The sequence below is a fragment of the Corythoichthys intestinalis genome, chromosome 12, assembly GCF_030265065.1.
Source record: "Corythoichthys intestinalis isolate RoL2023-P3 chromosome 12, ASM3026506v1, whole genome shotgun sequence".
Classification (NCBI taxonomy): Eukaryota; Metazoa; Chordata; class Actinopteri; order Syngnathiformes; family Syngnathidae; genus Corythoichthys; species Corythoichthys intestinalis.
Window position 1 is genome coordinate 37,970,567 of NC_080406.1, and position 15,375 is coordinate 37,985,941.

Here is a 15,375-nt window from a genome sequence, read left to right on the forward strand (position 1 = left end):
TTTTTTTTAATTAATCACGTTAAAATATTTAACGCAATTAACGCAGATGCCCCGCTCAGAGTTTCAAATGACAGTACACACTGAAACGCTCACTTGTTGTGTTTTATGGAGTTTTGCCGCTCTCTGCTGGCGCTTGGGTGCGACTGATTTTATAGGCATCCATGAGCATTGAGTAAGTAATTATTGACATCAACAATGGCGGGCTACTAGTTTATTTTTTGATTGAAAATTTTATAAATTTTATTAAAACGAAAACATTAAGAGGGGTTTTAATATAAAATTTCTCTAACTTGTACAACATTTTTCTATTAAGAACTACAAGTCTTTCTATCCATGGATCGCTTTAACAGAATGTTAATAATGTTAATGCCATCTTGTTGATATATTGTTATAATAAACAAATAGTCCTTATGTACTGTATGTTGAATGTATATATCCATCTCGTGTCTTATCTTTCCATTCCAACAATAATTTACAGAAAAATATGGCATATTTTATAGATGGTTTGAATTGCGATTAATTGCGATTAATTACGATTAATTAATTTTTAAGCTGTAATTAACTCGATTAAAAATTTTAATCGTTTGACAGCCCTAATTACTTTCAATTAAACCTACCTAGAAGCTACGAGCATTACTGTATGTAAAAAAAATTGTCAGAGCTTTTTGAGTTATCATCGTGTAGAGTTTAGACTTACTGACCAGAAAAGCCAAGTGGCCCTGCTTTAGACTGTTCAGTCTAAAGGGGACGATCACCATTCTGGAGCTAATGCTAACGCGAATGCTATGCTAATGCTAGGAGTTATATTTAGCGTCCAATAATCACTCAGCAAAGACCTTCAAAGTCTAAAGTAACATTGCATATTCTCTCTCGCCAAGATAAGAAAACAAATCTGTGTTTCCAAACAAGCAAGATGGCACAGCTTAGCTTGAGATACATCCTAAAGTCCGGCGCAGCACATCTCGCGAGTCACTTGACTCAAACACTGCGACGATGCAAGCTGACGTACTCCACGTACAGTATGAAAATATCACCCATTGTGAACAAATGACAGAAACGATGTCACATTTTCATCTCGTTGACGTCTCGTCAGATAAAAACTGTCATTCGTCTCGTTGTGTTCTAGTCTCTCAAGCCACGTTTTTAGCTTGTCGTCGTCACGACGTCATGAAAAAAATTGTTCATCGACCAAATATTTTCGTTATCGCCATTGTTGAAGAAAACTGCACAGGTTGCAACTGACGGATATTACGTCCAATCCGTTTGAAGTGGGAGGGATAACTTCACACGAAAGCACACTGGCTGTACTTCCTTAAAGGGGAATGAGCATAGCCGGACAACACATAATCAAAGCGTGCTGAAAATACTTTAATTTTTTTCGTTTTATTAAAAAAATAAATAAAAATAAAAATAAAAAAAGCGAGAGAGAGATGGTTCATGATGAAGCAAATTATGTTGGTCATCATGAACCATCTCGGTAACGGTAAATTTTCAGTATACGGCTCAGCTCTAGTTTGCATAGACATTTTCTTTTCAATAGCCACTCCATAGTATTACTACAGCTCTCACAAATCATTATAACTACAAATGCTGTACTTATCATTCCTCCTCTATACAACAGCTGACAGTTGCGCCCAGATATTAAAAATGAGCCACACAAGTACAAATGATGTGAACATGCATACTCACGTGAACACTAATACACTCCCTCCAAGCGCCTCCGCCTGGCTTGCCCGTAGAGGGTTGTTAATTAATTCTCTTCCTTTGTATATTGGCCAAGATCAAAAGCAGAGAGAGGGGAAAAGCAACTTTTTTTCCTTCTAAATGTAGTTAATGAGCAACTGTAATTTAGGTCCCCTTTTTAATGCCTCCAAGTGGAGAAACAGAGTTAATTCAGCCTAAATACATTATTCATGAGCTGTGATATGTTGCTCATGTCTGAGCAGATAGATGGATAGATGGATAATGTATGTCTGCATTCATTAAAAGAGCCACATGTGTGGTTACTGTGAGTACATGTTCATTTGTGTGGCCATTAGCGGCCATGATGAAATGGTGGTTTCATATGCGGTTTGGCCTCACACCGCAAAAGGATGGTGGTAATGCTCACGGCTCTAAGTAACCACTTCCAGCTGTGATACACAGTCTGTCAGGCTTCTTTTTCCGTGTAAAATGAATTGCTTGAAAGGCGGAAAGATGCATATTTTAGATTTGATTTAAAGGGAAAGCAAAAAGAATCTTGTTTAATAAATTGAGAAAAGACAGAATTTCATTTTCCTGACGTGCAACAGTGGGGGGAAACAACGTAAATAGAACCCTACATTTCCAGGAAGTGAAGGCAAACATTTTATCGAACTTTTTAATACCTTTTCAAGACCACTTCTAACATAATTTAATGCTATAACTGGATCAAATTTGTACCCCCTAACCTCTTGAATGTTGGAAAACACAATGTAAATCGGGCTGTCCCAAATAATTATTTTTCTCCTGATTAGTCTGCAGACTTTTTTAACGATTAGTCGACTAGTCTAATATTTTTTTTTACTTTTTTTTTTTTTTTTTAACTAATTTTGTAATTACATTTTTGCTGACGATTATTGCTGGGAGTATAAATTAGTATGAATTCTTCTATTGATTATAATTTAATATAGCTGAAGCAAAAAAAAAAAAAAGAATTTCTTTATTTGTAAAACCGATTCTTAGATGCTTTCAATATTGTTGATTTTAACGGAGGTCGCAAGACGCTATGTAAAGTAAGTAACTGCTTATTCAGCTACATTAGCCTGACATTAGCCCCCAATACTCCGTCGTACGACGCACATAAAGGCAACTTGAAAATGTCACAATATGGACATATGATCGGCCAGATTGTTGTCTCCTGTCGTCTTCCAAAATTATACCTGGGTGACTGCGCTTCAGGTGTTCATTCATGGCCGACGTGCTGCCGCCCTGTTCCACACGACAGTGACACCCTCCTTTGTTACGTTAAAATAAATCCATGCTTCGGCCACTCTGGTCTGCTTTTTAGGCTTTGTGCCACTTTCCCCGCTTTGCATCCCGAGTGCCCACCATTTTCAACGTTCCACGCATATATATGGCGGAAAACACTCGTGACTTGAAGTTCCGCTCTGAGACCCCCAATTTGGCCAAATTTCAAAATTGTCCTATATGCATGTGTGATAGATACATCATTGGAAAGCTTAAAATCTCTTTTCTGGGGGAAAAGAAAAATTTTGACCAGGAGGGCATTTTAAAAAATATATTTCTTTTTAAACAGCAAAACCCTAACTGGAGGTGAGAGCACGCAAGAGCAGAATTAAAGACGCCACAATTTTAATGAAATATTATCGCGAACTTACCTCTTTTTGATCCAAAAACTCCATTTAGCATGTATCACCGAGTATCAAGACACAACTGTGAATGGCCAGACCTGGATTTTGGGGGGATTTTATGGGTGAAACATGGTAATATAACAATGGTCGCAATGCAGAAATCGCAGACATCAAGGAGAGGTCGAGATGTTCTTTTTCATATACAGTATTTATCCTTTTAAACGTTTTTTTTTTTTCAATTTTTCTTTGTTTGGAACGATTATTTATCATTTAAAATATTGGGGGAAATGCGACAGTAACGAAAAAAATACAATTAAGCGATAGTTATGAGGTAGATATAGCTTTTTTACAGACGCCAGTTTTTTCATTGTGATGTAATTTGTTTAATAATTTAAGATATGCGAGTGAATACATTTAAGATATGCGAGTGAATACATTTTTAAAGTTTTTTTTTTTAACTAAATATTAGACATCGATTAATGATTCTAAGCTAAAAATGACAGACATTTTGAATAATAAATACGATTACTTACCGTCTTTTTATGGCTAGGTTGAAACAAAAACGGTTGCACGATGAAATAAAAATAGTTCGGGGACTTAATGCGCCATGACTCTGCTATGGCAGCATATAGACATATTGTTCTATCAAAAAAAAAACAGTTATTTGGGCTTAAAATACAGCAGTTTATTTTAAAGAGGGGTGCAAGAGCAGAGAATGCTTTTTCAGTCTTGTTTGTGTTTTTCGCCATATATATTGTAACGAATCAGGTTATACTGCAGTGGGTGTTCCTAAATGCGCCGCGTGGCTTATGTGAATGAGAGAGTTGTGACAGAGTCTTCCTGTTGTTGCTGGTAGTTGTGCTGGCTGCGGCAAACAGGAGCCATGTTGTTCCCACAAGTTGGAAAAACAAAGAATTGCAAACCTGGCTAAGCTAAACTCTTTGTTGACGTTACAATTTTTTTTTTAACTCGCCTTTAACCGTCGACGGGATGTTGTGCTCGTCGACACATTTATGTCATTGACTGGGTCAACAACATCAACTAGTCGCGACAGCTCTAAATTTCATGCAACGCAATTTAACTCACTGGCTGCCATTGACGGCGCTAGAGGTCCAATCCATTTAAAGTAAGAGGGCCATCGTCCCAATTCAAGTGAATTGAACCTCTACCAGTGATAAACTATTGGAAAACTCATTTAAATTAATGGCAGAATGCTGAAAAGATTGAATTATCGTCTGTGGCACCGACAGAATTAACATCTATGGAATGTAAGACCTACCAGATTAAATCCAATGGTTTTTCAGACACTTTATCAAGATTTTTATTTAAGACCTTTTAAGACCCTCCAGGGAAAACAACACAGCATCCACTTAGCTTGGCGAGAATTCAGATTGTTTTTAAATCCAGCAAGTGCCTTATCTGATTTAGTTTGTTTTGCTCATAAAATTCAATTTATCACCTTTGTCAATAAGTATGCACTTGATATTAGCGGTAAAACTGAAATCCCCCATCTAGTTTGTAAACAACCCTATGTTGAGCAAACCAGTGATACTAGTCTCCGATTTCCTTCAGATTTGTCAGGCAACTACCTCCACCTGGACGCGGGGGCTCACACCCAGCGGAAGCGCGCCAGGCTCCTGAGCCCGGAGGTGGCCCCCGAGCAAGGCCCGCTCTGCCTGGTCTTTTACTATCAGCTGCAAGGGGAGGCTCATGCAAGCCTGAGGGTCCTTTTGAGGGACAACGATCAGGAGGAGACGCTTCTGTGGTCTTTGAAAGGAGATCAGGGCGCTCACTGGAGGGAGGGCCGCACTGTTTTGCCACAAAGCCCCAAGGAATATCAGGTAGCTCAAATAACAACATCACCGCCAACATTAACTCATTGGCTACCTGTGACGGCGCTGGGCGTCCAATTCAATTTGACTGGGTGAGATTGGCAGCGATTCTCCCGGTCAAGTGGTTTAGACGTCTAGCACCGTCAATGGGAGTGAAACATTAGCATTCACTGGCAGACCACACGCCCAGCTCAAATTAATTAAGAACCCATTCTTAAATGTGAATATTTTGTACTTTACGCTGAATAAAACTTAACTGTACTTGATTTCTACACTGTAGTGGATTCAAAAAGGTTGTTTGAACATTTAAATTACTCAATTTTTGCATACCACAGGTTTCAAACGAAAAAGCCCGAGGGCTGGATATGGCCATCATATTTTGTTTGGCCTATGATAGTAAATCATGTGTCTACTTCCGCTTCTCACCTAAATATAAATGTAATAACATTTCTGTATTCCACAAAGATTGCAGACGACAGAAATCAAGGCATACCCTGCAAATTTATAACGTCCTAATCAGATTATTTTTCTTAAATCAAGTCAAATACTTTTTCTCCATCTTGTTTTGAGTGTTAAAGACTAGTTAACAGATTAATGTGTCAGGTTATTCCACTTACTTTAAGTATTACTTTTCTAATTCTAATTCTTTTCTAATTAAACCGATACATCTAAAAATTGGTAAGTTTTCACCTACATCAAGAAAGAATAGCATTCAAATACTATTTGAACAATATCTATTCTTGAATTAAGAACATTTCTGACAAACAAGTTTTTTTTATGTTAAATATGCTAATTTATTGCTTAAAATAAGTCTGTTAAGATTATTTTTAGCTAGCTATTTTTCTTCTATCAAGAAATCTGAGTAAAATTTACTTGAAGTACTTGCGGATAATTTCACTTATTAGTAGATTAATATTATCGGTTAATATCTTTTGGTGTAAATATCCCATAATGCAGTGAGAATAGCTATAACTTATAGTCCAGTGCGGCTCATCTATGAACAAATGCCGTTTTCGTGTCAAATTTTGTGAGTGGCGGCTTATAGTTAGGTGCGCCTTATAGACCGAAAATGACGGTAGTTTTAAGGAGGTGTGTTTTTGCAGTGTAACTAGTGTTTGTTTTTTGTTTTGTTTTTTTAATTAGAATTGTTAAAAAATAAAATGATGATAAGTACTTTTTCCCTGTTTGTTTTTAAGTAAATAAGTACAAATCTAAAAAATAAAGACCGCTTTGTTTTCATGTAAATTAATAAATACATTAAAAAAAAATTTAAATAATAACAGAATAGTTGCAGTTTTTGGTCTTTTTAGCTAAAAAAATCTAAAAAAATAATAATAATAATAATAATAATTAATAAATAAATAAAATAAAAATGAGAATAGTTACGTTTTTTTCCCCATCATTTTTTTCAATTAGAAATCGCTATAAGGCACAGAAAAGAGGATTTGGAAAATAATTTATGTCAACAATGCATCTAAGCAATTGGACTATCAAAATAATTGTTGAATTATTTAAAAATCGATTCGTGATCAATTCGTGAATTCATGGTTGCAGCCCTAGATGGCGGACACTGAGAACCACTGAACTAGACTAAACTTCACTTGACCTTACAAGCATATTTTTTGAAAGATCCTAACCTCCTTGTTGTCCTTATAAACAGATAACGTAGTCATTAAAATCACATCTGTCCGTGTCAATCATAACAGCGTGTTTTTATCTTTGTAAAAAGGCCGACTTTCTGATAGATCTTACGTACGGCATCTCATTAGGACTTGACATTCAAGCAGACTGTATCTCTAATCCAATTGATCTCATGATCTCTTATTGAATTTCTCGTGTGTCGCAGGTGGTGTTTGAAGGTTTTTTTGAGCATCCGACCAGAGGCCACATTAGAATAGATAACATTCACATGAGCAACACCATCAACCTGGAGCAGTGCACACGTAAGTCGTCAAAACTTTGTTTTTCGTCTCAGACTAATAAGCCAAAGGTTCGCCGAATGGGAAAAAGGAAAACTCATTATTATATTTTGCATTTACAGGCATTAAGAAGGCAAAATAAAAACGAAACTAGGCCACAAACTGCCGTCGGGTGTGATTCTGATTTATCTTTTATTACACATCTCTCTCCTTTAGTTTTCTCCAGCAGCATTCCACCCTGTAATTTTTCGATTTCCCTCCTTTCTTCTCCTGGTCTCTCATGTTCCCTTTTCCGCTCCGTCTGGGTCATCAACGGGCCTTCAAACAACAAATGAAACACGCCTGCGAGCAATAATTTGAGAGAGATGTTCTTTCTCTACGTGCGTGTGATGATCTGACACAAACACACACAAGTTCGAACTACTTTTATTAGTTTGTTGAAAACTGAGAGAAGTCTGAAAAGGTTGATAAATTCAGTTCCCTGTTATCACTCAATGTTTCTTTTCCTTTCTTTTCACTTTTTTTTTCATTGGCGGCAGCAAATGTTTTCCATTTGGAAATTAAGGAATACAATTTAGAAATTTGCCTTTAGTAATAATTGTTTATATAGTTGGGCATCGATGGGATCCAGGACTAACACTCCAGTTCTCCCGGAACCGTTCATTTTTTTATTTATTTATTTTTTCGATTCCAAGTTCCGATGCCCTGACCGCCGACTGAAAAAAATAGCTGCTGCACACCACGAAGAAGAAGCCTCACGAAGACTAGCTCCGTTATGAGCAAATCAAATGAAGTGGTTAATTTAGCTTAGCACAAAAACGTGTTGCTTCGCTTCACATAGATGACAACAAAGTAACAGAATAAACGCACCAAAATCATATCAGACCCTCTGTTAAAACGTGCAAACTTACAGATTTTTTTTAATCAAGGGTTCCGAACGATGTGTATTGCAGAGGTGTGTAGTGTCTATACTAGGGTGACCATATTTTGATTTCCAAAAAAGAGGACACTCAGCCCGGCCTCGAGATACTTGAATTTTACTCGAACAGCACTCAGAGACGCCTATATCACCCACTTTTTTTTTTTTACTCAACTGGTTACTAAACAGGCTTTATTCTTCCTAAAAAAAATAATCAAACAATGGAAAAAAAAAAAGAAGGAGAATGATTAAAAAAAAATAATATAATGCAGACCCATGGAAATGTAGTCCAATCAATACACATACACAGTAGGCAATGTGCCAACTCAACATTTTTTAAAATTACTATCACAACAATTGTCATTGACAAATTGTTATTCCCACTGAGTTTTTTATTCTCATTCAATGTTCTAGATTGTAAGGAAACAATAATCAGCCAAAATCAGACTTTGTTATAAAAGTTTACGATCATCGGCAGCGCAAAGATGCGACACCAAACTGGATTTTACAGATTACACCAGTACAAATCTCCGACAGAAGTCAACAGTTGCCATTATTTACGTAATAATCGTAAAAAAAACTCATAAGAAACACAGCTATTTAGAATATAATACTAGCATTCAACAAAAATAAACTAACGCAGAACAATTACAAGACTCACACAATATACTGCATCTCTGTGTACACATATAACCTTAAATACAACAGAAGACACGTGATCGACATTAACAGGAGTGAAACTTACAGAAAGGTGTATGGAGGCACGTCTTTTGGAACTCCTTATTGAACTGCTTACTGTAGTCTGATCTCTCGCCAAACCGTCAGTAGATGGTGGTAATTCCCCATGAAACAAAGGGTAAACTGCCAACAAAAAAGAAGAAGAAAATCTACTCCTTCTCCCACCCCTACTAGTAGGAGCCACGTCAATGCAGGCAGGCGCTGCCCCCTAGCAGCCGGAGGGATTCTCTTCAAATTGGTCCCGTGAAAAATCATAAAAACCGGACATTTTCATGAATTTATGAAACCCGGCCGGACGCTCCGGAGGGCACGTAATAAGAGGACTTGTCCGGGCAAAAGAGGACGTTTGGTCACCCTAGTCTATACACCTCAAGGAATCTTTTCCAACTAAATTAATAAGTTTTTTTTCCCTGCTGCTTTCAGTAAGTCACCACTAGGGGAAGCCAAGCACACATATCAAAACCAAAGAAAAATTGTAGAGTACGGAGTTGCAATAGTGACATCTTGTGGACAGATGAACAATATATCACTTTAGAAAAAAATCAAACTAAAAAAGTAGTCAATTTAAGATCAAGGGACAGAACACGAACTGCCTGATATCTGCAAGATGATCAACTTGTAGAAATACCACCTAAAACAAACGATGCAGTACAATAAATGCCTGCAGCATAAGACGCTCTAAAACATAGACAAAAGAACATGTGTAAATGTTTTCTCCGTGAGCTTTTGAAAAATAAACATCTTTTTGAAAGTGCACTCCTGTGGAATGAAACTTAATCATATTCAACTTCAAAGACTGATATTTACTAGTATATGGCGGAAAACTCTCAGGTGACTTGAAGTTCCGCTCTGAAACCCCCAATTTGGCCAAATTTCAAAATTGTCTGATATGCATGTGTGATACATCATTGGACAGCTTGAAATCTCAATTTTCTGGGGGAAGAAAAATTTTGAGCAGGAGGGCATTTACAAAAAAAATTTTTTTTTAAACAGCAAAACCCTAACTGGAGGCGAGAGCATGCGAGAGCAGAATTAAAGACGCCACGATTTTAACGAGATATTCTCAGGTACTTACCTTGTTTCGATCCAAAAACTCCATATAGAATGTATGATCGGGTGTCAAGACACAGATGTGAATGGCCACAGCTGGAGTTTTTCGGGATTTTATGGGTGAAACATGGTAATATAACAAGGGTTGCGATGCAGAAAGCGCAGACGACAAGGAGTTGTTGAGATTTTTTTTCATAGAATTACCCTTTTAAACGTTATTTTTTAATTTTTCTTTGTTTGGATCGATTATTTAGTATCTAACATATTGGGGGAAATGTGACAGTAAAAAAAAAAAAATACAATTAAGTGATAGTTATGAGGTAGATAGCCGTGACTTTTTTACAGACGCCAAATTTTTAATTCTGACATAATTTGTGTAAAAGTTTGAAATATGCGAGTGAATCATTTTTTAAAGTTTTTTTTTTTTTTTAACTAAATATTAGACATCAAATAATTATTCTAAGCTAAAAATGACAGACATTTCGAATAATATATACGATTACTTACCTTGTTTTTATGGTAAGGTTGAAACAAAAGCGGTTGCGCGATGTCTGTAAATGGGGGTTTTCAGGTTAAAACGGACAAATTAAAAATAGTTCGTAGGCTTAGTGCGCCATGACTCTGCTATGGCAGCATATAGACATATTATTCTATCAAACGCAACAGTTCTTTTGGCTTAAAATACAGCAGTTTATTTTAAAGAGGGGTGCAAGAGCAGAAACTGCTTTTTCAGTCTTGTCTGTGTTTTCCGCCATATACAAGTTAAAAATAGCCCTGTGAGAAACGTATAATAAGATAATTTAAAGTTCATAGAAGTTAAAAATAATCGAGAAGTTAAGAAATTAATATAAACTATGCAATTTATTTTTAACCTGCCTATAAAAAGAAACATTTGGAACCGGAATCGAAATGTGGAATCGGAATTGGAACCGTTAAAATTCAAATGATGCCCAACGCTAATCGTTTATTCCTTCTTTCCACAGAGAGTTTCCACCCGTTGACTCCTGACATAACAAGTAAGTTTTATTTTCTATTTCCTCTGCCAAATATCTGTGCTTCCTGCTTGTTGCTAAGCTCAGCTTCAAGCCCTGCACTCGCCCTATATTGCCTCGTCCGAGGATGTTTGATATCATATAAAAATATTTTTTGGAGCCATTGATGGCGATTGGCGTCTAATCCTTTTGAAGCGGGAATGAATTAAACCACTGGTTTAATTCAAACTATACTATACTCAAACTGGTAGCACCTGGAAGAATACTCGGTTCGCCTCGTATCATTATGTGGCTCAGCATAAACTCATTGGCTGCCATTGATGGCGATAGACGTCCAATTCATTTGAACTGGGAGCCATAGGCGGAGTTTGACTTCTGTAGCAGGGGGGGGCAAAGCATGTTCATGACCCAGAAACACAGTGTCAGCAATAAAATTAATTCACAAGATGTATCACAAAAGTCAGTATACCCTCACATTTCTGCAGATATTTAAGTATACTGTATCTTTTCATGGGACAACACTGACAAAATGACATTATGCAAACTGCAAACAGTTTGCTGAAGACATGTCAACAAAGCACATGGATTACTGGAACCATGTCCTATGGTCTGATGAGACGGGCGGGCTTTCTTGTCTACCGTCTTCAGAAGAGGCTTCCTCCTGGGGTGACAGCCATGCACACCAATTTGATGTAGAGTGCGGCGTATGATCTGACCACTAACAGGCTGAAAACCGCATCTGTACCATCCGCCTCCATTATTTACGATGCAATAATGCCACACAAAAAAATGGCAATGGCACGCCCCATGACGTCACTCCCGTTGGCTTCAATTTTTACACGTGTAGCCGGCGGCTACACTAGACCAGGCATCCGGCATTTAACAAATTAGATGGTTCTCTAGCCCATGTAATAAAATGTACGTTACATATATACATTACTGTAGCCGACATGCCATATAGTATAATAATTTGAACGTTGAAGGCCATTATCCGTCCTAGTGTAGACGTAGCCTGAGAAAGCCACATGATTGGATGTCTATCATCGTCAAAGGCATTGAAAGAGTTAAGGCTGCCATTGACAGCTTGTGTTTAAGGTCCATTGATAGCGCGTCCAATTCATTTTGGCTGAGAGAGCTTTTATTTTTTAATATAGGTATTATGATTTTATTTGTTCAATTATTATTTTTGCATTTTTTTTTTTAAATAAAAATCAAAACGTGGGCAAAAAGTTATTTCATCTAGTTTTTTTTTTTTTTTTTTACATTGAATTTAAATAATATTTATTTTCTAAATCTTTAACATAAAATTTTATATATTTTAAAATTAAAAAGAAAAAAGACCAGTAAACGTACTTTTTATTTAATCTTTTTTCTTAAAAAGGGGGGCAGTAAATATTCTCTGGATGTTTTATTGGACGTCTAGTGCTATCAATGGCAGCCAATTTTTTAAAATACATTTATTGTAGTAGGCCAAAATGTACTACATAATAAATAAATTATTACTATAAACCAGTTTGAGCGTTTAAGTTACGACGTACCCGACTTACGTGACTTCGACTTAATGACGTCGGAGTCTGGTTCACCATTTTATCATTTTTGTTTTTTCATAAATTGGGTAAACAGCACCTTATTGTACCTCAAACTATCTTATTGTTTACTTTATTTATTAATAGGATTCTTCTGCCCTGTGGCAAAATGTGTATTCGATTATCATGTTGATTTTTTTTTTGTGATGCACGCTTTTTATTTTGGCGCAGGAAGCGTAGAGCATGTAGTACTTTCGCACGTGAGTAAGAGTGCATGTACATACGAAGAAGAACGTATTTGCGCACACGAAGAAGAGCGCATGCACACACACAAGGAAGAGTTCATTTGCTCCCATGAAGAAGTCACGCAGCCGAGTGAGATAAAGGTGAAAAATTACAGCTTAGTTCGCTGTCTCGCTAGGATTTAGCTCCAACGTCTTGGCAAAGACAGTACAATGACGTATAATACATGTTTTTGGATAGTTATTTTGAAATTTAGGCGGCATTTAGGAATACTCAAAGGGTTAATTCCAACTTGCGCGGAAATTCAGGTTATCTCGCCAGCGTAGGAACAGAACTTGTTCCTAACCCGGGGACTAACTGCACTTAACAATAGAGTTAACTCGTTGTTACACATAGTTGTGGTGCCTACATGTTTGAAAATAAACTTCTAAAACAGTTAATGAATCTAGTTGCATAAACAGCAGAATTTTCATCTTTGTTTTTTTTTAATTCAGTCAATCTTTTTAGTACCACTGGTGGGCGCGTACGTAACACTGGTGGTACTCCTGCCGCACTTTGAGAACCACTGAGCTAAACAGTTTTCCGTCTAATATGAATGCGTTTCATCTTTCGGTGGTGATTGTGACCACATGATTGTGAAAGAAAATATTATCAATGGTGTTTTTAAATAGAATGATTGGACCACTTGGGTTGGCAAACAGGAACATTATCAGTCTATCAACTCATGATGTTTTTATGTTTTTTTTTTTAGGTTTTATTGCACTGTCAATAATAAATTAAATCACACAAAATGATAAAAGTTTGTTGAGGCTCTATGTAGCCTAAATCCTGATAAATAACAATGTTGCACGTACAATTTTCTCTCATTTTTATACAAATGTAGCCACATTGAGTCGTTTAATGGTTGTAGATGTGGGAGAAAATATGCTTTATCAAAGGATGACACACACAAGCACACGCACATACTGATGTCTACAAATCCAACACACCTCGTCATCAACTTGGCACGATAGAAAAAAAAAGATGAGTAACTTCTGGCCTTACTTCAGGATGTGTTTTCAACATGCCAATGTCTAAAACCAGCAGGAGTGTCTTGGAAAGAAACAAACAAAATGCCATTTGTGTTTTCATGTGCTTGCTTTTGTGACAAAAGATGAGACATGTTGTGTGACTGCTGTCAGCACCCAAGGTTTTTCTTCTATTCCTATAAATAGTCACAACAAAAGAGGAACTGCAGTCAAGTGACTTTTCAGTTAGATGCTCTATTCTGGCTCATTAACTCTTAACTTAATGACATGACATTAACGGCAATAGACACCCAATTCAGTTGAACTGGGAACATTGGCAGCGACTGAATATTTATTCATGCACTCCAACTCCAGATGAATTGGACGTCTAATAGTGACAAATTTAAAATTGCCGCAGAAGGATGAAAAGAGCCACACGATTGGACGTCTACCATAGTCAATTGCACCAAAAGAATAACTCAATGACGACAAAAGACGTCTAATTCATTAAACTAGGAGGACAAGCAGTGGAATGGTCATGCCTTAGTGCCATATCATTGCTGTTTACTGTTCTTTTTTCTTTTTCCTTTTTGTTTTTTAATTAAAACATTTTTAAAACAAATAAATAGAAAAAGAATTTTTATTATTTTTATTTTTTCATTTTCTTTAATGTAAAAAAAAAATAAAAATTTATATCCCTGAATATTTACTTCTATTTTTTTTTTTTTTTTACATTTAAAAAGATGTAAAAATAATAATAATGACAATAATTAAAAACAATTTTTAATTAAGAGATAACTAATTAGAAACTATTAACTCACTCATTGGCAGGACAGGTATACGTATTGTATAGAATTCTCAGGGTATGTGTTGTTGTAGTTAAAAGAAAAAAGATTTACATGTATAATTTTAAAAACACCAATTATAATAAGCAAATGATTGCTGCCAATCTCGCCCAGGTAAAATGGATTGGGCATCTAGCTAATGAGCCAATGTTAAATCACTTGCCTATTACCTAACAAGCGCAAGGTACATCACGCATGTCTTCGATTGATAAGTCAATTTCTTATTATTTGAAGGACGGATTTCTTTCAGCAACTCAAAATGACTTGAGAATTGATGTGACAATTTCCACCTTTTTTTTTTTTTGTTAAATCCTGCTTGCCTGTGTGCTAATTACAGTATGTCCATGTACACTAGCCACCATCATTTTTAGCTCATTATAGAAAAATCTGCTGCAGAAAACCATTCCTCTGTGACAAACAATGAAGGTGTTCATTTGTACCGCACTCGCTTTCGGTTGTCTTTATCGCTGGGCTACAGCTGAAGCAACTCATGCCCTATAATGAGTTGACAGTCGTCTCAAACCAATGTTTTGATGCAAAATGGAGCTAGTCTTGGACCGCCGCACACCTTTTCTCCCGCATTCCCTGCTCTCATTTCCTTCACATTTCCTCCTAAAGCTGCATTTTTGTTAAAGCTCGCCTTCATCTTCCCAAATCCAAAAGTCACAAAGCTGAGCGCATGGCATGAGCATTTGCACGTCATCGTGCAGCAATGCTTTGGCTGTTTGCTTCATCCCCCAAAACTCTGAAAAGAAACCTAAAGGAAACACTAATGTGTGAACAACTTGCTTGTGGGATGAAGATTATTTATTTAGTTATTTATTTGTTTGCATTTGCAGCTAACATATTATTCACGTAATTTATCATGGCTAGCTGCAAACATTACTGCAATTCTTGACCCTTAAGACATGTTACACAAGGGGTGTCAAACTCATCTTTGTTGCGGGCCATATTGCATTTACTGTCCCATTC

The 15,375-nt window shown here is 36.6% G+C and overlaps 1 protein-coding gene across 2 annotated transcripts in view; it reads left to right on the plus strand.

Annotated features, from left to right (window-relative positions):
• LOC130927578 (neuropilin-2-like) overlaps positions 1–15,375 on the plus strand; it is a 191,337-nt gene that overhangs the window by 151,058 nt on the left and 24,904 nt on the right. For both annotated transcript variants that reach the window (XM_057853518.1, XM_057853517.1), the window contains exons 14-16: positions 4,905–5,173; positions 7,011–7,107; positions 10,774–10,806. In XM_057853518.1, the coding sequence (XP_057709501.1) occupies positions 4,905–5,173; positions 7,011–7,107; positions 10,774–10,806 (399 nt within the window). The remainder of the gene's footprint in view (positions 1–4,904; positions 5,174–7,010; positions 7,108–10,773; positions 10,807–15,375) is intronic.